This window comes from Adelges cooleyi, unplaced genomic scaffold (genome assembly GCF_023614345.1).
Source record: "Adelges cooleyi isolate 19-005CV unplaced genomic scaffold, UGA_ACOO_1.1 ACOO_flye_CR_arks_rails_tigmint_CR_PRNA_30, whole genome shotgun sequence".
Taxonomy (NCBI): domain Eukaryota; kingdom Metazoa; phylum Arthropoda; class Insecta; order Hemiptera; family Adelgidae; genus Adelges; species Adelges cooleyi.
In genome coordinates, this window is record NW_026095971.1 from 10,478,914 (window position 1) to 10,500,084 (window position 21,171).

General features: G+C 28.9%; 2 protein-coding genes across 8 annotated transcripts; both read left to right on the forward strand.

The window, feature by feature from the left end:
• The first annotated feature begins 259 nt into the window (after positions 1-259).
• LOC126839159 (serine/threonine-protein kinase WNK3-like) lies at positions 260-11,893 on the forward strand. 7 transcript variants are annotated; one of them, XM_050574249.1, is made up of 24 exons: positions 260-382; positions 1,876-2,087; positions 2,148-2,268; positions 2,325-2,641; positions 2,694-2,796; positions 2,858-3,251; positions 3,315-3,472; positions 3,537-3,625; positions 4,901-5,114; positions 5,179-5,308; positions 5,406-5,491; positions 6,238-7,091; positions 7,193-7,397; positions 7,461-7,595; positions 7,733-7,849; positions 7,935-7,994; positions 8,059-8,276; positions 8,598-8,802; positions 8,874-9,203; positions 9,958-10,050; positions 10,655-10,801; positions 10,868-11,013; positions 11,123-11,253; positions 11,452-11,891. In XM_050574249.1, the coding sequence occupies exons 2-24, from the start codon at positions 1,882-1,884 to the stop codon at positions 11,610-11,612; spliced, it is 4,620 nt and encodes a 1,539-aa protein (XP_050430206.1). In that variant the 5' UTR covers positions 260-382; positions 1,876-1,881; the 3' UTR covers positions 11,613-11,891. The 7 variants fall into 7 exon arrangements, with proteins under 7 accessions (XP_050430206.1, XP_050430209.1, XP_050430210.1 ...); XM_050574250.1 differs by lacking the exon at positions 260-382 and adding an exon at positions 1,514-1,740 and having other exon boundaries at positions 8,874-9,197; positions 11,452-11,892; XM_050574247.1 differs by lacking the exon at positions 260-382 and adding an exon at positions 1,515-1,740.
• Positions 11,894-14,394: 2,501 nt separating this feature from the next.
• LOC126838366 (uncharacterized) lies at positions 14,395-15,993 on the forward strand (the record flags this gene model as incomplete). Its single annotated transcript, XM_050572726.1, has 1 exon — positions 14,395-15,993. A coding segment is annotated over one exon (876 nt), but the record flags the coding sequence as incomplete, so codon positions are not given.
• Between the last annotated feature and the right edge of the window lie 5,178 nt (positions 15,994-21,171).

A 21,171-nucleotide genomic window follows, 5' to 3' on the forward strand; every position in this document is an offset into this window, starting at 1 on the left:
CAGGACTGTTTTCGTTATCATAAATTTAGCGGTGGGCGGTGGATGGTCACAGAAATATATGTCTGTGTGGCTGGTTGGTTAATATCATGATATCTGAATAATATAAATGTTTTGTAATCATATTTTATTGTTTCATCCAGTGAAAATTGCGTGGCTGATAAACAGTTGACTTACCTTGTTAGTTATATCATGATAGTAATAACTAATAACTAATATAGCCTATAAGTACCTATTTGTAGAGTAATATTACTCTATGCTCTATGGCACTAATCAAGTTCTATAGAGTATGGCCTATACTACAATAAAGAGTGCACAACCCGCTAATGAGCTCTGGTTGTAGTAACTAGTATCTTACACATCTTGATTCATCAACATCTTGATTGTATGTATAATGGGTCGCCTTTTTTGTCCCAATTATTATATTACATTGATAGCCCTATTCAACTGGATGGAACAAATATGGCAACTCGAGAAGTTGTGAAAGATAATCAATTTTTGTTCACGATAATACATGTATGTGCCGTCTAAAAAATTTCAATTTTATCATAATTTGTTCTCGCGCGCGAATATTACTATTTAAAATATATTCATGTGCCGTGGCACAAACTACGTTCTAAGTAGGTACTTAAATACTATATTTGTAAGTTTCATTTTAGTGGTTAAATCTATTTAGTGGTTATCTATTCTGTGGTTGAATTATACATTATAATCATTATTAATTAATAACCTGATTGCGGAAAAGACCGAAAAATTATAAATTTATTATATCGGACAAAAAATCACTATTTCCAATATTTAAAAGGTATAACGAGTTTTATAAGTATTGAAGAAAATACACAATATCATTAAAATTTTGCAATTGTAAACTAGATCTCGCCTAAACGTGGTGACATCAGACATTTCATATTTTTTTTAAAAAGACCTTTGGGCTTCGACGGCTGACGCCACAAATATAATTCATCGTTCTTCGTGTTCGTCGCGTAACTATTTTTAAATAGCTTATACGGAATAGAATAGATGAGTAACCGTGGAGATAATTAGAGTGGGCGTGACTGGGAGTGACATTATAGTGATAACAGGAAAACTGCGAGTTGTGACTCGTGACATTCTTGATTGTGAGATTTGAGAATTTTAGACTAATTACAGTTTGTTGTGGATTGTGTATCGAGACATTATTATTATGCGATGAATATTTTTTATCACAATAGCGTAAGTTTGATAATTTGGGACTCTTATTTATAGTACAAACTCGTAAGGTCAAATATTGGTTCCCTTAAAAACATTTATACCAATTTAACTTGAGTTACTGAGGTAAAAAAAATCAAAACTTAATTAAATTGTCAAAAATCCTGCGAAATCCCTTTAAAAGGGCTCCCGCATCCCAAAAAGATTTAATTTTACGTTCATTGACTCCGGTAGTGGTGGCAGCACTTACACCAAGGTTGTTTGGGCGGCACTTCATTGTACCTCCCTCCTTATCCCATCCTCTCCACCGTCCGCCACCCCCACACCAGTATCTAGACTCCGTCAGGCGTCATCGTTTATCACGTCCTAGTCCCAGTCGAGTCACAATCTGCTTGCGCGACTTCGTGGGGATAGGCTCGAGCTGTGAATTCAACTTAATTTAAAACACCAGGTCACCAAATACTCGGCGCAATAGAGACTACTATGCGTGTTAACGCTGGTCTTTAGTACGCTGTTCGTATTTGGCTCATTGAGCGAATAATATGTGTGCATAAGGTGAGTGGCTTATAATTGGAACCAGACGTTTTATTATTTCTACTATACTTGCATACTACTTTTTTTTTGTTTATCGTGGATGTCTATTGTATGGTTTTTGTCTTAAAACAATTAACAATATTTGTATTGCCTTAGTAAGCCATGAGTTATCGGAATCGACTATCCCGCGTCGCCAAGAATAATAACGAACCATCGCCAAGGAACAAAAACATTACTAGACACGACTGTTGTGGCGCCAGTAAATTGCGAGCAAGTAGTGTAGAACACGATCGAATCAATGGCAACCACGAAGTACACAGAAATTCTACTTCTGTAGATAGGGTGTTAAATATTAATAGAAATTCCAGGTAGTTTCGGTCTATCCAAAACTGTGGAATCGAGTTATATAACGATCCCTACAATTACAGATTAAACCAATTGACAAGCGAGTCTACCTGTGCAGCTAGTTGTAGAACTCCATTAAGGAATTCTACAAAAACGACTTTAAGCCGCTCCAGTCTGAATTCTTCGAGTACTCCACTGAGAAAGGTTAATATATCTGTTTATAAGTTGGTAGTTTCTATTTCAATAACCACACTGCGTAGGTGTCAGCACGAGGACGAGGAGCAGCAACACCTTCTCCTCGTTTTAGACGTGAAACAACCTCGTCAAAGAAAATTGAGGATAACAAATCAGATAAGGAATGCCAATCTTCTCCTACAGACATGCCATCCAAACAATCGTATCTCTTTTCCCAGAATTATTATGACAATAGCTCTTGTTCTGTGGAGATTATAGAAGAATCATGCTCTCCACAAATAACATTACCAATACCAACTGAAATATTAAATACTAAATCGGCAATATTTAATCGTTCTGATGATGATGAAGAAAAAGCGACTGGAATATCACCAGATGGAAGGTAATGTAAATAATGTGTGTACGGTATACAAATAACTTAAAATATGTATTAGATTCCTTAAGTTTGATGAGGAGCTAGGCCATGGTTCTTTTAAAACAGTTTTCCGGGGTTTGGACACTCAAACTGGTGTTGCGGTAGCTTGGTGTGAGCTTCAAGTAATAATAAGTAAGTCTGTGCTATTAAAAACATGCTAATTTAATGTTATTTTGTTATAAGGAAAATAAGCTGACAAAAACTGAACGTGCTCGATTCCGTGAAGAAGCTGAGATGCTTAAAGGTTTACAACATCCTAACATAGTTCGTTTTTATGATTACTGGGAAGTATCTTTGACAAAACGCAAATATATTGTACTTGTCACTGAACTTATGACATCTGGCACACTCAAAACCTATTTACGTCGCTTTAAAAAAATTAATCCCAAAGTACTCAAATCATGGTGTCGACAGATAGTAAAAGGACTAAGTTTTTTACATTCGCGCACACCCCCAATTATTCATCGTGACTTAAAATGTGATAACATTTTTATAACTGGTACAACCGGTTGTGTAAAAATTGGAGATTTAGGATTAGCTACTTTAAAAAATCGATCATTCGCAAAGTCTGTTATTGGTAAATCACATTCGTAATTAAATAATACTTAAATCATAATAATAAATAAATATTTTATTATAGGTACACCTGAATTTATGGCCCCAGAAATGTACGAAGAACATTATGATGAAAGTGTTGATGTCTATGCCTTTGGAATGTGTATGCTTGAAATGGCCACATCTGAGTATCCTTATACAGAATGTACAGGTCCCGCTCAAATTTATAAAAAAGTGATTAGCGTAAGTTGTGCTGATTAGTTGTATTAAAAATATTAGTCATCATTATTACACCTTTTTTTTTCAGGGTGTAAAACCATTAAGTTTTGATAAAATAGAAAATCCTGAAATTAAAGATATTATAGAGTCATGTATTAAATTAAAGAAAGAAGAAAGGTTAGTTATTTAAAAAACTTATTTTTCATAGTTTATTAAGGATTTCATTTTTAGTGGCTCACCGTTAAGTGTGAGACACTATAGAAGTTACACTGTCGTCCATGTTTGTCCGTCCCCATTTGCATCTTTATCTCCATGTCCATCCCCTCATTTAAAACTAAAAACCAAAACAGAATGAGCAAAAGGTTTAAACTAATCAAAAACATCTCTAACTTTGATCATATTTTATAAAAAACTAAAACTAAATTGTTATCTGCAGACAAGGTGAGCCACGTGAAATTAGATATTGAGAAACTCGTTTCATCATAATTGATATTATTGAGAAAATTGTTAATGGTGTTTTAAATATCTAAAAATGTATAAAATAAAGTTACTTTGGCAATAATTTACTTTCCCAGACACCATTTTTTTTTGTCATCTATAGTGTTTTTTTATACTGATTATAAATCTGGTCAAAAGTCGGCAAACTTTTCTAATTCAAAAGTTATAGCTACTTGTACATTTAACTTTTCCGTATATATAACAGTTGCCAAGGGGCGCAGGCAACTGATGTGTGCAATAGTAGTGGTCAGTGAACATTAGTGCCTAGACATTTACATAAGCCTATCACTTTGTCATTTTGAAAAGTAGGTTAGGTTGGGTCCTAGAGCCGATAGGCGTAGGGAGTGGTTTTATGTAGTTATAGGTTTATATATTTGCCACAATTTTCATTTTAAAAAGGTATTTTTTGCAAATTTTTTCTTGTTCTAACAAACTACTGCATTGAGTGTAAGTATGTAAAATGATTATTGCCCTGCCCTCTGTGGTAATTTTTTTTTTTTGCTACAACTGAGTTGGTATAGTATTATGATCATGGTAATTTATTGATAATAAATTTTAAAAAAAATGCTGTGTTTTTCACTCTGGATTTGCTTCACCGACAACAGCTGTATGGTGCGCGGCCACCAACCTTCTTCCGCTGCCTACTGTCATGTGTGTGGAAAAGTTCAAAGTTAGGGTAGCTATAACTGTTAAACTAGAGTAGCCCGTCGATTTTGATTTAAAATTTGTAATCAGTGTAAAAAAAACCCTACAAGATGACAAAATAAAAATTGGAAAAAAAAAGAGTGTCCGGTAAAATAAATTTGTTCCGTTATTTTTATCAAATAACACTAGTGGTTTCTTAAAATCAGCACGGCATAAGACCTCTCTCTTAAACATTTAGGAAAACAGTATTTATCTATAAAAAGATAGTGCATTCATTTGATTATGATTATGTATTTTTTATATTTTTAGACCATCAATTAAAGAATTGCTAGCACATGATTTTTTCACGGAAGATCCTGGTATTAAACTTGAAATGGTTAGCAGAACGGATAGTCGTATTGAATTTCGTTTACGTGTTCTTGATCCAAAGAAACGCTGTAGTAATAAACATCGAGAAAATGAAGCGATACAATTTGATTTTGAAATTAATAAAGACAATGCTGATGATGTAGCTTCAGAAATGGTAACAATAAAAAATAGTTATTTGTATATTTTATTTGATTAATAGTTTTATTTATATTTGGCAGGCCAAATCTGGATTGATTTTGGAAGAAGATAGCAAAATCATTGCCAAGATGTTAACCAATCATGTTTTAAATTTGAACAAAGAACAAAATGACAAACGAGATGTGCCAATTGATGAGGAACTGTTTAAAGGCAAGTTTTGTTTTGAACATTCTTATTTTCACTGCTATAATAGTGCCTAAAATGGTAGTTATGTTCTCAAATTTTAATGAGTTTTATTTTTATATAGATGAAGCAAGTTCAGATTTACATGGATCACAATTTCGTCAGCCAGAAACTGTTGTAATGTATCAACTCCCAAGATTCAACAATCAGGTACTATTTTTTTTTTTTTATTAAATTATTATTATTAATAACAATTTATTTGAGTATTCCGTTTTGATTGTGTCATATTGTAGATACTGTTATATTTAATAATTTGACAATTTCACTCAAAAGAAAGCCTGAAAACTATATTTTTGTTTATGAATAGTTAATATTCTAAAATTATTTTTTCTTTAACTTACCACTTCAATCAACAATAGCCAATAAGAAATCCCTAAATGTTCAGATCCCTAGCTCAACTTTTGTACTTAAAAAAAGTACTTACTTCCTCATGATTTTTTTAAAAAAATTTAGTATTACATGGGAAATTTTATCTTTTAATTAAAAGATTGCAACTTTAATACTTAATACTAATCAAGTTTTTTTCTGAATTTAGAAAAGATTATTAAAGTTGAAATATGACTTGTCATAATCCCTCTCTTGGTATTTCATCATACATTTTTTTTTAATCAAATTACAGAATTACCTATTGAATTTTGTTATTTCATTGATTTTATTATTTTTAATCTCATTTTCAAAATACTTAAAGTTAGTTGAGTTAGGAGTCCGAAAGTTGATTTTTAATTTTCTTACTTGAATTGGCTACTGTCGGTTAAAAGGATAAGCTGTAGAGGAAACAAAAAAAAACAGTAATATACATTTATATATTATATTATTGTTGATTAGAAATTATTACTCATAAATGCTTACATAATAAATATATGTATACAAATTTAAAAAAAAATCTTTATCTATAGGACGAAGAAAATAACAAGAGTGAAAATCAATCAGTATCTACAAAACCACATTTTATTAAACCTTCAAGTGAAATTAATGTGGCCGAGCTCATAAATCAAGATCAAATACAGACATCACCATCAAAAAGTCTACCACTTCGGCCAGTTGATGCTATATGTCAACAAGACAACTACAGAAAAATATCCAACATTTCTACAGCATCTTCTGATTCAGCTTACACGTCTGATACAAATATGGCTTATAAACATCTCATTGATCTCAATCAAATGCCAAATACAGTAGAAGTTGTACCAGAAGGTTATAATGTACAAAATGGAAATAATAATATATACCCTCAAGAACAAACAATGTATCAGAATATAGAGCAAATTATAAATCAAGAAGGTTTAAACTATATTCCAAATGCTTCTACACAATGGAATTATCCTATAAATACCATTCCTAATCAGCAAACTATTGATGATGAAATGCAAAGAAAAATTTCTACAGTGTCTTCAGTCTCGAATTTATCATCATTATCGTCAGACTCGGTTCAGGGACTCGTACAGCAAGATATCCAACATCATGCTATTATACACGAAGAAAACGCTTCTCAGAGTAACCATAACTTGTTTGTACAAAGTCAAGATGGAATAAATGCAACTCAATGTGCTGAAGCTATTAATTGTTACAAAGCCCAATCTCCATCCAATGAAATATATCCTACGAACGCACAACTTTATCAAGAAAACCAAACATATCCAATTTATAATCAGACTACTAATTTCCTTGAAGATTCAAAGTTAATTGAAGAAAAAACAGATGCTGAATCTACTACAAATATTGTTGAAAATGATGTTAAGCAGTCTCAACGGTAAGCCTTAGTTTTATACTGTTTTATATTTTATACTTTTTACTGTCTATTTTTATTCTAAGATTTATGTCTAAGATAAATAATCTTACAAAAACATATAGGACAGACCATATATTGGAAGAGACATCCGTGATAAAAGACGCAGCAACAAGAAAGAAAAGTAGAACTTCAGGACCATCGTTGAATTTATTAGCCGTATATGATAATCGTCAAGCGGAATGCCAATTAGAGAGTAATAAGCATAAAACTGTGACATTTAGATTTAATATTGATGACGTGGTTCCTTACGATGTGGCTAACAAGCTGGTAAGTAATTTTTAAGATTAGTAGCGTGAAATATAATTGTATTTTTATATATTGTATTAATAGGTCACAGAAAATTTATTAGAGGCATCTCATGTTGATTTGGTGGCTGAAATGATGAAGGACGTAGTAAATAAACTAAAATTAGACATGCAACCAAATATTCAATCTGTTGATTCACTCCCAATTCCAAAACAAGAGGTTTGTATTGAATAGAATATTAATAGATATGTATTTTTATTAATGTTAGTGATTTTTTTAAACATAATATATAATATAATTAAATATAATATATTACTTCAATTAAAATGTTTTAAATTATTATTTTTCTATTACAGATTGAAAGAGTACCAACAAGTATTTTGGAATTAGAAAACACAAATTCTAATGAAACTCCTACTGAAAATCTTAAAGATGTTGAAGAAAAGTTGTCAGAAACAGAAAAGAATAAACCTGTAAGTTGTAGAAGTTGTTAAAAAGTGTTCGGTTAAGTACATAAAATATGTTTTTCACGTCATAAGTATTTAAATTTAAATTTAGGTTAGGAAAATATCTAGGTTTTTAGTGAGTCCAGTAATTGCTCTACAAGCTAATGAAGAAGTGAGTATCAACTTTATTAATAATATTTTTTTAAGTTTTAATTATGCTTTTCATTGCTCTTTAGAACAACAGTGATAAAAATACATCAAAACAAAATGAATTATTGAGTCCCGAATCACTTCATAAAAGTATTCTTAATGAAATGATTACTTTGGCTAGCACAAATACTCAACACTTGCCATTGTATCCATTGATTACAAATGAAGATACTGTATCCAATCCTGACTTGAACTCTTCTCAGTTATTTGAGTCCAAAGCCCAAACTCAAATTTCAACTGATACGTTAGTACTTTTTTTTTTTAATATTTACTATATTCTACATTTGTATGGACATTTAAGTTCCTAAACCTTTTAAAACTTTTTTTGTTTTAATTTTATTGTATCCATCTCTTCCCTCTTGCCAATATACATAGCTTGTGTATGGCAAGGATGAATATTGATGTATGTTATATGTTTTGCGTTGTGAGGTAATCGAACGAGATACAACTAATACAGACTTTGACACCTTATACCACAGCACCATAATCCATATTGACATACTTTGAACACTTATTTTAACCAAAAATTAAAATTCTATTTTTAAATAAAAATGTAATAATGTAGAAACCAGAAAGGAGGATCTTTGACTATATCTGAACTCCAGCAAAAACTAATACAACTTACAGCACAACCGTCAGAAATATCAACTGGTACTCCACCAATTGGTTCTCATCCGAGCACACCTCATGCAAACAGTTGTTATGAGTCTTATATGAACACTCTTCAAAAACGGTTGGCTTCAATATCTATGCCAGCTGGACACATACTTGTACGTCTTTTATTTATTTATCTAAATACATATCAATTATCTTATTTTTATAATGTATTTTTTTGTTATAGGGGCCCTTGTCACCACAAAGTACTTTACACGCAATTAGCTCTGCAACTTCTAAATTGAAAATACCATCTGCTATTGAAGTTATAAAACCTATGCAGCCCGTGGCCATCGGCGTTGAGGAAATACATATTGGTGATGAAGTTGGCCCAATAGTAGTGCATGCTGTCCAAGCCCAATCTATTATGACTGGAAATGAAGTTCCTCAACACGTCATTATGCCCAATGAGAATAAAGATCAACAAACAATGGTGGTTCAACCATTACCAGGCCATTCAGTTATGGTTCAGTCTGTCCCTGTACGATTTATCCAGAGTCAAGACACTACTGTATATGTAAACAATATATTAACGTATTTCTGAAATACAGGTGCGGCAGAGCTGTCTGACGATTTTTGAGGGGATAAATAACGAATAATAAAACTGGGAGAAAAGTGATTTGAAGTCAGCAGCAATACTGCAATCTCTGTAGTTTATGTATGATCTTTGGCACATTTCGACGGGTATGGCCATGATTTCATGAGTGATTCTCTCCTTCAGGTCTTCTAAGGCATGGGGCGATATTTGAAAACCTTATCCTTAAGGAAGCCACAGAAAAAAAATATAGCACATGCTCAAATCAGGAGAGTTTACTCATCGATCTCTGGATCTGTAAATAAACAGAATTTTCCACAAAAAAGCCCACTCCATTCCCCTAAAAGTGACAGTGTGATGAGATGTGTCCCAATTTGGGGTGATCAGCCTGTACTTTTTTGAGGAGGATAACAAGATCGCTCCAAAGGTGTTCAAACATCGCCCATATCCCTTAGAAGACCTAAAGGGGAGAATCACTGAAGAAATCATGGCCATACCCATCAAAATGTGCCGACAAAGATCATACATAAATTTCAGAGATTGCAGTATTGCTGCTGACAGACGCCATTTTGGAGATATAATTTTTAAAATGGGATTTCCTACTAATTTTAATAAAACAAACCCCTTTTCTCCAAGTTTTATTTTGTTATTTATAGCCCCTCAAAACACGTCAGTCAGCTTCATTGCATCCTGTATGTTTAAATAAAACTGTAATAACATTTTTCTTTTTATATAGGAAAATGAAACTTCTCCTAACACTCAGAAAGATGATACAAGAGAACGGAAAATAAGCCGTGCCCAGTCTGTAGATTTACATAGTTTAGAACAAGTAATTACTATAAATAAAAACCAGAGTAACTTTGTGAAAATATTATAATCGTATATAATAAAGTCTTAAGGGCTTATCGCGGTACACTATATTTGAACTTGGAAAAGAAAATATAATGCACTATATTTTTTAATAAAACCTAATCCACTAAAATAATACTCTTATAGAACATACATATTTCGTGTCGACGATCAGCAATGAATGTTCAACAATGTTGTCGAAATACATATTTGCTTTAAGTGTATTATTTTTGTGGATTGGGTTTTATTATAAATATAAATAATTACTTATTATCACACAACATATATAGGTACAAATTATATTTAAATACTAGCTTATATGAGTTTTTGAAAAAAAGTATTTTTTATTAAATATGAGTAATTTTTTGAAAAATATTTATTTTTCATGTAAAATAAATATTATTATTTAAATAAATGAAATATTACAGTAAGGAACAAAAAATCGAAGAAAAAATCCTTTGACAAATATTAAAAAACTGGGTTGGGATTAAAAAAAAAATTGTTTTTGCTAACCTAAAAAGTTGTATAATGTATTACGGTAAGTAACTGAGTACTATGTATTTATAAATAAACTTTTTTTCTAGAAACTATCAAGTATTCATAGTAATACATATAAAAAATACTTTACAAATTCGCCAATTCATCAAACATTTCAATCCTCAGATCAAAATTTGGTACAATCAATGGAACCAGATATTTCTTGTGATAATAATCCACCTGTATCATATTCGGTACTTGGAAATTTAGTCTTGTGGTTTTTTTTTTATTGTCCAAATGTATTCTTTTTTTCCTTTTAGAGTGATGACATAATGACAGATCAAAAGGAATCACAAGGTAGTCAAAATACAGAAACTTTCAAATGTTTAAATATTTCTGAAACCCCACAATCGGCTAAGTTCAATACGTCTGTAACTCCATTAGACTTGCAGAGCGTATTGCAAAGGTTGGTAGTGAAATTGAATAAAATAATTTGTATTTTTCATTAGTCTTCCAGTTTTTAATGTTGTTTCTTTACTTAAATATATTTTAATAGCAGTGTTTTATTTTTTTAGGCAATGGTTTGAACTAGAGAAATTACGTAAACGTCACATAGAAGAATTGAAAAGTTGTATGCAAACTTTAAGACCAGATAGCCTTCAACCTACTATACTTTACGAAGCTTTATCACCACTATCCAATGCTGGTATTTAAACTTAAAAGAAATTAGTAATTTTTTAGGTCTTACAATTAAAATACAAAAATACGTGTAAATATACCTATGTATTTTTAAGGGTACTTTTTTAAATTTCTTATTACTATGAATTCTGTGTACCTTTATATATTTTTATTATTAGCTTAAAATCATAATTTGTCTACTATACGTTGTACAAATTTATTTCAGGAAAAAAAATAAATAGCGATGCTAGCAGTAACTCAAGATCAACATCACCAACAATGGACAATGGAGTAATGCAGTTTACGCCAACTGGTTTGTACTTCTTACCAGAGTCTGTAAAGTTATTGTCATCATCTTTGGCCGACTCGCATCATCACCCCACTTAAAAATAATTTGCAAAAAAAGAGAAAAATACTAAATAATAATGTCTTAAGCGTTCTTTTAATAATTCATTACTTATATTTTTTAATTAAATAATGTCTATTGTAAACGCTTTTAATTTATTATTATTTTATTTTATGTAAGTTCCTTAGAAAATTGTATTAATCAAATATAAAATTGTACTGTTTAATTTGTCAAAAATATATGTTATACCTGCACATATATTTAAAAGATTGCATTGTATAACATTTAATGAGTGCTTTTTACACTCAATCCATAACTAACATCTTTATTATAATAATATAATTTTAACAAACTATTATGTTATATTTTTAAAGACAATATGTATTGTATTTTATTGCAATATTTGATCCATTTTTGTCTACTTTATTATTATTACTATTTACAGTTCGCGTAATCTTAAGATTGTAAATTGCATATTTAATGAAATTCGCGTAGTCTAGTCTAATTAAAGTGATTTTGTACATCTTACATTATAAACTCAACATACAAATTATTAGCAAAATACCAGTGTAATATACAATTTGTTAGTATTTTTTTAGTATCATAAACAAAAATTAAACAATTAGTATTTTATTTTGATTCTTAACAACAGTCTATTTTATTACTACAATAACATTTATATTTATTAGAATTTTAGAGAACAGGAATATTTATAACTGAAAATTGATTATTTTTCAATACTATTTCAACTTGTAGGTAATGCAAATTTTATGTTTTTTTTTTCATTTTCTCTTGAGTTTAACATCAGTGGGCTAAGTAACGACCAACACACTGAAAATTTAATTTTGAAACAAATTCTTTCTACATATATACTAGTATCTCCACAAAATATTAAATAGTCGCACTAGCTACAATCTCTTAAAATTTTTACCAGTTCAATGAAATTATATAGTCAACTCTCCAGCCCTAAGAAATCGGTACCGAGTGTTAGAAAAGTTGATGGACGTATTATGACAAATAAAGATTTTAAAAATGCCGAACGTAGTAATTAAGGAGATATTAAAAAGTATACCGTAGATCATAATTAAGGAGGATTTGTTTTATACCATGTAATATATTATATTAGACCATATTCATTAGTTAAAATTTAAATATTAGTTACTATATATATTTATTTAAAATCCACCTTTTCGGTTGTCAGTAATCCACGTTAAACATGTTATGACGTAAGGTTATTAAATCATCTATTAACCTTGGTCGTGACGTTCCGTTTATTTGATAAAACTAGGAAATGTCCAATTTACAGCTGATTAATGATAACAACCTATGATAGCTGATAGTTTTTATCTGTCATCAGATAATAAAAAGACCAGAATGATACAAATTAAGTTATACCCTATAGGTATCAAATACTGATATTTTGAACAACATTTCTACATGGTCGTGGCTTAGTAATTTTATACTTTGTGAATAATACGTTTTTATTATTTAAAATGCAACTTATTTTATATATTTTATTTTCATATACTAGTGCATATAGCTTTATTCATAAATAATATTTATTTGTCTTATTAACACGATATCAGGTCTAACACATATCATGTAGATTATAGATCTCATGAAAATAATTTGTATTTTTATACAATTACAAACTGTTAATAATTTATATTAAACATTTGTCTACTTTACAGCTTGTATACAGGAAATGTTAGCTGGCCTTAATATGGTGTACAAATATCACCTCGTACTTTAACAGGTAATGTAAGGTTTTTATTTTTGGTTTATTCGCCAATAGGTATTAGATGAGGATATAACTTTGGATTAACACATTACAATTTACTGTACATAAAACTTGTTGAAATAAGGAAGATATCTCACACCACCTAAAACCTTTAAACAACTGTTGAAGTATTACTCGCTTGGAGCAAACTTAGTGTTTTGTTGTGAGTGCTTCTAACCTATTTATTACTTCATTAAACCAAATGTTCAAAACTGTCATTTAACAAATCAATAATTTTATTAAATTATTTTATAGACTTACTGTAATAGTATATTGTAAAATGCATCTTACTTATAATAAAATTAAGAATTATCCATTTTTTATTTATATATTGTGGTTTTATGTGAAAAAAAGGTGAAAAATCAATAATTAAAAACTTTTCAAGAAGTAGAAAATACAGTTTTTTTTAACTGAATTATTAAATAATTTAGTCAATAAGATAATTGCTTCCTTACAATTGTCTTATTGATTAATTATATTACCCATAATAATTTTAATAGTATAGTCACAACAGCGTAACAGTGAATATCATTCTAAAGATGAACTTTGTAATGAGTACTAAATGTCAGCAAAAAAACTGAAGATATGGATACATCTGAAAATTATATACATAATTGCTTTACAGTTGTTTAAAATATAAAGAAGTCTTATGTTATACATTTAACATTTTAATTTGTTTAGTAATAATATTTTTATATTAAGCTAGTATTTAGTACTTAATATTATGTTTCAAAATGCATAGTATTTCCTTAAGTAATTGAATATTAATTATTATTCTAATATAGTCACTAGATTTGTAATAATCATAATTCAATATGATGTATTATATTTTAATTAAACTGCTATTTTCATATTTTATGGCGTTGTATTATATTTCTTATAAATTGCAATTTATTTCAAACTCGTCTCACTTCTTAAAATTAGTATTTGAATAGCTTTTTTTATTTATAACTGCATTGTTTTGCTATATATGTTGTGCAATATTTGTAATTCTAACTTTTTATGTAACATAAATTATACTAATGCCAATTATTTATTATTAAACAGATGAGCCAAGTACTATTGACTTAGATGCTGGTAGCTCAAAACAAGAATTGAATGTTAGTAAACCTTCTGAAGTACAAATATCTGCCCATTCATTAAATGATAATGAAGAATCTGAATTAACATTTGCTCAGGCGGATTGTAGAGTTTGGGTGAAACCTGCAGATGTATTATTTACAGATAATATCAAAGATGAATTAGAGTTCCAGAGTGTAGTTGAAGTTAAAGATGAAGAAATTGAAGAGAAAGACATGAAAATAATTGAAATTGAACAACGTGAACCTCCCAAAGCCATTGCTATTGACAACCAACCTCAGAAATTTGTTATACCAAAATTAAAAAAAATTAACTCATTTATTAATGAATCTATTACAAAAAGAAAGAAAAGAAATGTTAATAAATTAAGAACGAGCAGACCTAGACCTATATTGCCAATGACACAAACTGTAACTTCTACAAATCACCCACAATTAGATCAAACTTCTAAGCCAAGTCAAATTATTATGCCTTCGCCTCAAATGCCTGGGATTTCTTATCAAATTATTCTTGGAGATCATAAAACGGCAAATACTAATAATCAAGTTCAGTACGCAATGCTACAACCACAACCTCTATTCTTACAACAAACGCCTACGTCAGTTACATCTTCTTCTATGGTAATTAATCAACCATCGCAAGGTATGGTAATTAACCAACCTTATCAAATGATCCAAACCACTGCCCAACTTCCAAGTGCTAATAAAATTGTAGCTCATGATTATTGTACATATTGTTTTACAGTTGTGAACAATATGAATGAGCATGTAATGGAGTGTTGGGCCAACCCTAATAGTAAAAATTATAAATTTAGAAAAATTGCACCATCTAAATCTTAAATTTGTATTGTGGTGTAGGCATTTCCAAGTTATTATTTATTAATTTCTTACTTTTAGTTTGGATAGTCAAATATATCACGTTAGCTACCATGAGGATCACAGGTATTTCTCACACAGCTCACAGACTTAACTTGTGTACTTGACATGTTAAAAAAAACTTCTCATTGCGAGATTTTTAAGGTTCACTGGTGTGACAAGAAGACTAATGATTCAAAGTTGCTATTGGTCTGCTAACATAGTTCATGTGAGAGACGCCTGTGTTTCTCATGGTATATAAATACATTTTTTTGTAAATGGGTCTGGTAGCCAATGTGATATTTTAGAAAATAAAAATTACATTTATTGTACCTGTTAAACTGTGTATCGTTTTTTTCATTGTAAATGTACGTACCACCTAGTAGTATTGTTTTAAGAATAATACACATTGCGTTAAAATAAGTAACATAATTATTATTATAATAAATATTATACCTGTATGTTTTTTATAATCAATGAGTACTAATATATTTGTCTGAATTTATTTTGTTGACAATTTTTAATTATGTCAATATTTTATTCACTTTTTTTTATTAATGTAATTTTTTACTAATATTTTGAAAATTTACTCAACAAACTGTTACTATTATAATATAAAAAAGGTTAATTAATTAAAACACTCTTTTACAAATATTATACTTACTGATTTTGTTTTGTTACTTTTTTTCGCTTACAAATTTGTGATAATTAATGACTAGTTGTTTTAATTGAAGTAGTGAAAACTAAAAGATGTTTAATTATTAAAATACTTACATTTTATGAAATTTAAAGTTTATTATATTACATAAGGTTTAGTTAATCTTAAATGTATATACTCGTAATACTAATAATAATTTATTATTGTCTAAATTCTAGTACTTCATCGTGTTTGTTATAGGTTTTAACAATGCTATACAATATTATCAATAAATCAGTTGAAAATTATTTTTACTTATATTGATAGAATATTGCTATTTTATATACATTCATATTTACTATTTTCCTTGTTTTTAATTTTCATAACTTTTAGAAAGAAATAGTTATGGATAGAGACTGTGGATCAGATTGGCTGGCTGACCATATTTGTACTAAAAAAGAGCACAAGGCAAAGAAAAAATCCGTTTTTTACTATTATTTAGGTTAACATCAATGATTTATTATTTATTAATGTACATATAATATTCATTTAATAGTTAATTGTACTACTACTACATTTTATTTAAATGGTACATAACACTTCCGTTTGGGGTTTGGTTTATAGTAACTATATAAACATATCTACATTTTAGTTTTATATGATTATGCTATTCATTTTAACATATTTTTTATTTTTTTTTTATTATTCCTGCAGAATTAAAAAAGTTAAAATATGGTACAGGTGTACGACTAAAATATATTATAATTTTAGGACCACGACATTAAAATTATAAATGTATACCTATAAAAAAAACTTATTTCAAAATTAAGGGGACTGAAAGCGGTCTGTTTTTTCGACGTTTAAGACCAACATGGAAACGGATTTTCTACTTTTTTATGTAAACATTTTTTTTTGTAATATTGCAAATTTGTTTAATTACAAGAAACTTAATTTTTAAATAAAAATCGGTTTTCTACATAACTTAATAAATATTCAAAGAACTAGATCTCTTTACAGAATTTAAATCAGACGATCTAATGTAGCTGTAGTTTTAACAGGCTTTAGGCCTAAAATACCACCAAACTTTACTAATGAAAAAACTGTACACGTTAAAAATAATACTATGAAGATTATACAAAGTAATTTGTTAATAAATTCACATGGTCGAAATTTATGAAAAACCTTTTTTGTTAAATAATGCCTATACAGAACTCCTTAAAACCTGTCTGCTCTCAATACTCTTGAAGTTGCGAGAGTTTATCCCGCATATTGCTTTTTTAGTATAATTTTTAACAAACCAATTTTTTCAATAACTTTAAAAATTGCTTTAATAAACATTAAGCAGATATACATACATTGAAATATTTTACTTCCAATTATTGCTCCATTCGTATACAATTAGCCTACTTTTAGTTAAAAATATAAAATGATTTATTTGTTGATAATATATTATGAGGAGACAATGTATCAAATATGATAAGGTACTTTCGGCTACAGAGTACAGAAATAATAGTAAGTACTTAAACCAATACCACTTGGAAATAATATTTTAGATTTTAACTAGAATTATAATAGGTAATTGGAGAAATTGTAATTTTTAAAATTAAATATTGCGGATATGTATTGCACTGTGCACAATACATATCCGCAATGTTCAACAACACAGTTTTAATCTAATAATAATAATAATCTAACTTTCCTCAAAATTCCAACAAAAAGGATAGGCTACATTTTTGTTCAACGGGAAAATATATGAAAAGATTTCAAATCTATTAAAGTTGATCCTAGGACCGACATAACTCCGCACATTCTTCTTTTGTATCCAACAAAAAATGTATATTTTTTATCTATTTTATTTTATTTATTTTTTTTTATTTATCTTTTTTTAATCTTATCCTATTTAATATAATTAGTAGTACATATATAATAAATATGAAAACTGTAAATCCTGCATTTAAAAAAATAACTTTACCTTTTCATGAATATAACATGCAGAATATCATGTTAAATAATAATAATTTATAGATACATGTAGCTAAAGCTATAAATACATTGTTTTTTTTAGTTTATTTTTATTCTACTATTTTGTTTTTTTTTTTATTTAGAAAATATTTAAATTTATTATTTATTAGTAGATGTTACAATTGGTTGGGACTTGGGCCCTTGTGTATATTTTCCGTTTTTTCGACTTTACTATGAAATTTTACCTGTTTTGAAAACCCACACATTTTATGTAAAATTATCTTTCTGAAAAAAAAATTTTGGGCAACACTAAAGACCAACTTTTTATAATATAAACTCAATTCTAATGAGTTTCTGTTACTCAAAAAAATAAATCAATATTTTTTTCAGAAAGCTGAGATTATTTTACGTAAAAAAGAAGTGTCAATAAAAATAACTAGAAATACTTTTTACGACCATAGCCAAAATAATAAAAACAAATTTGAGAACATTCTTTTCATCGTAACAGACATGCAGTGTAATTTTCAAAAAAATCCGAGGGGGGTTTACTCCAAACTTTTGTTCGTATTTGGCGTGACGACCCATGTATACATTAGAATTTGAATTAGACGTCATAATCATATTTTAAAAATATTTGTTTTGCCTATCACTTAATACATACAGCCATTTATTTTCTAGGGTGGGGCTGTAATTGATTCTACTATCCAACCCCTCAAAAGTCAAAATGTAAGTTTTAGTTAAACAAATGCATCAAAGAAGATAAAGTGTCACTTTTTTTGGCTATTGAACTCTTTTAGACTAAAAAGAATTTTGTTATTTTTTTTTATTTCGGAAGAAATAGATTAGTAAAAAATAAATTTTTTTAAGCCTCTGCTACAAAATATGTCAGATAAGGGGTCGGACCGACAAGATACATTTACCAGATCAGATGAAGTAACAGGTCGTATGTATGTTAAATATGCCAAAATGATCATCTGGTATCAATACCGAATACGTCATACTCTGAAGTCCAGGTCAACGATCGCCATCGAGAATATCTATGGAAAAATGAGATATATTGAAGTCGATTAATCCAACATTCACTTACGACGTAGAAGATATAGTATGTCTTATACATATATAAAGACAGATTAAATGAATAAATCGATCCAGTGTTAAGGCACACACACAAATTATAATAATTAATGTAACACATTATTGTAAACCCAATACCTATATTTTCAGCTAAACAACGAAGCTAAAATACAGGAATCGAAATGGTAAAACTGAAAACGGACACGGTATTTTCTTAGCATTTACATTTGCAGATTCGCTCATTCTGATCGTACTGCACGAGGACTTATATCACTCGTGGAGTCGTTTATTAGTATTATAAACTTTATAGGATGATCAATAGACAAGCTTGGAAACACTGTTCGTTATTCTGTCGGTAGAATATTATAACCCGTGAAAATCAGTTTCTTTATAATTAAACATCTAGATCTGATATAACAAATTACAAATTAGATTATATTGAAACTTAAATATTAATAGATAATGTCGAATATATAATATTCAAAATTCTATTTACAAATAAGTAGTATTATCTCAAATAACTAAGTTTACGGACAGACAGGGGCTACAAATAACAATCATGTATAACTATATACATATTTACCTAGGTGCACGTTTCAAGAACTAGTTTATACCAATATTAATACATTTTTTTTGTTGAATAATTGTAACTAAAGAATTTATCCATTATCCAATAAAGTTTAAACTCCTATTAATAGTTTTCCAAATGGGTTGAATGTTTCTTAGTAATTATAACACCATTTTTTTACGGCAACGAGATTAGGGCTGCGTTTCTGAGTTGAGTTTCTTACAAATACTTGTGGTATATATAGATTCGTTGATATGGAGCTAAATAATAAAATAAATATTGCTTTTAAAATTGTAATTTTTGGTGATAAACAAAGTTCATTAGATAGGTACCTACTAGTGGAAATGGAAGACGGAATTACCAAGTACAGTACGTAATTTTCATATAACCCGAATGTGATAATCGTACGTGACGTGCTTATAAGAAAACAATTTACATATTATTTATCGAGGTTATAACTCGTATTTGACACTTAGAGTTCATAGGGTCTTTCCATCATAAAAATAAAATCTATGTGTAAAATACTAATGATATTGTGTATCAAGTAATTATACAAACCATGAAATCTGTTAATAATTGTATTTTTGTGGAGATAACTGGTAATTTCACATCTCTAATTAGCGATGATAATAATCGTATACTACAATATATTGATATTTACTCGAATCATTAAAAGGCATACATAAAACATATTATACATCAAATTATTATCATGAAGGCGCCAGGCAGTACATAAGGTACTTTCATCTGAAAGTTGACACATGTTATTGATAGAATTTTAAAAACCGTATAATTTTGAAAAACTTTTTTTAGGTAGTAACTTAATTTGTTTTCGAGTTACTGAATTACAATAATTTTTCTTAAACTAAAACACTGATCAAGTTGGCAGTGTTTATATTACCTACTGTTTATAAAACTGTAGAGAAATAATTTTTATTTATAATAGAGCGCTTATGCTAACAATACAATAATTATGTATAATAATGCTAATAATATTATACTACCTACGTTAATTACCATAATCTTAGTGACCGGCAACAAATAATTCGGGAAAACCTTGGAACTTTAATATTAAAAGTACACGCGCGTTTAACAAATTATATTTTAAACGACACGTATATTTCATCGCATATGTTTATTATTATAAATTATAATATAATATATGTAATGTAATAATATTCATACACTGAATTCGTGATTATTTCTTGGAATTTACGGTATATGTGTATACGCAGAATGGAGTAAAGCGACATAGAAAGGGAAATACCATGACGTTTACGTCTTGGATCCTGAAAATTAATAAATTCCCGTTGTTTCCTAACAAAATGAGTATCGAGGCGGATAAAATGATATTAATAATAATGGCAATAATAATAATAATGCCGTCATGTATGTCTAGTGTCCGCACTCCGCAACAACGATGTTACACATTTTGTACAGAGTTCTAGTTATTATTTCTTTATATTATTATAAATGAGAATGCCAATATGCTATCGTTCGTCCTACGGCCGTAGCATGTGTTCGTCATACTCATGTATACCTATGTATACATGTGTATATATATATTTTTTTTTTTGTGTATTTCAGCAAAATAATAATACATAAATGGGTATATATATATATATATATTATATTATATTGAAGA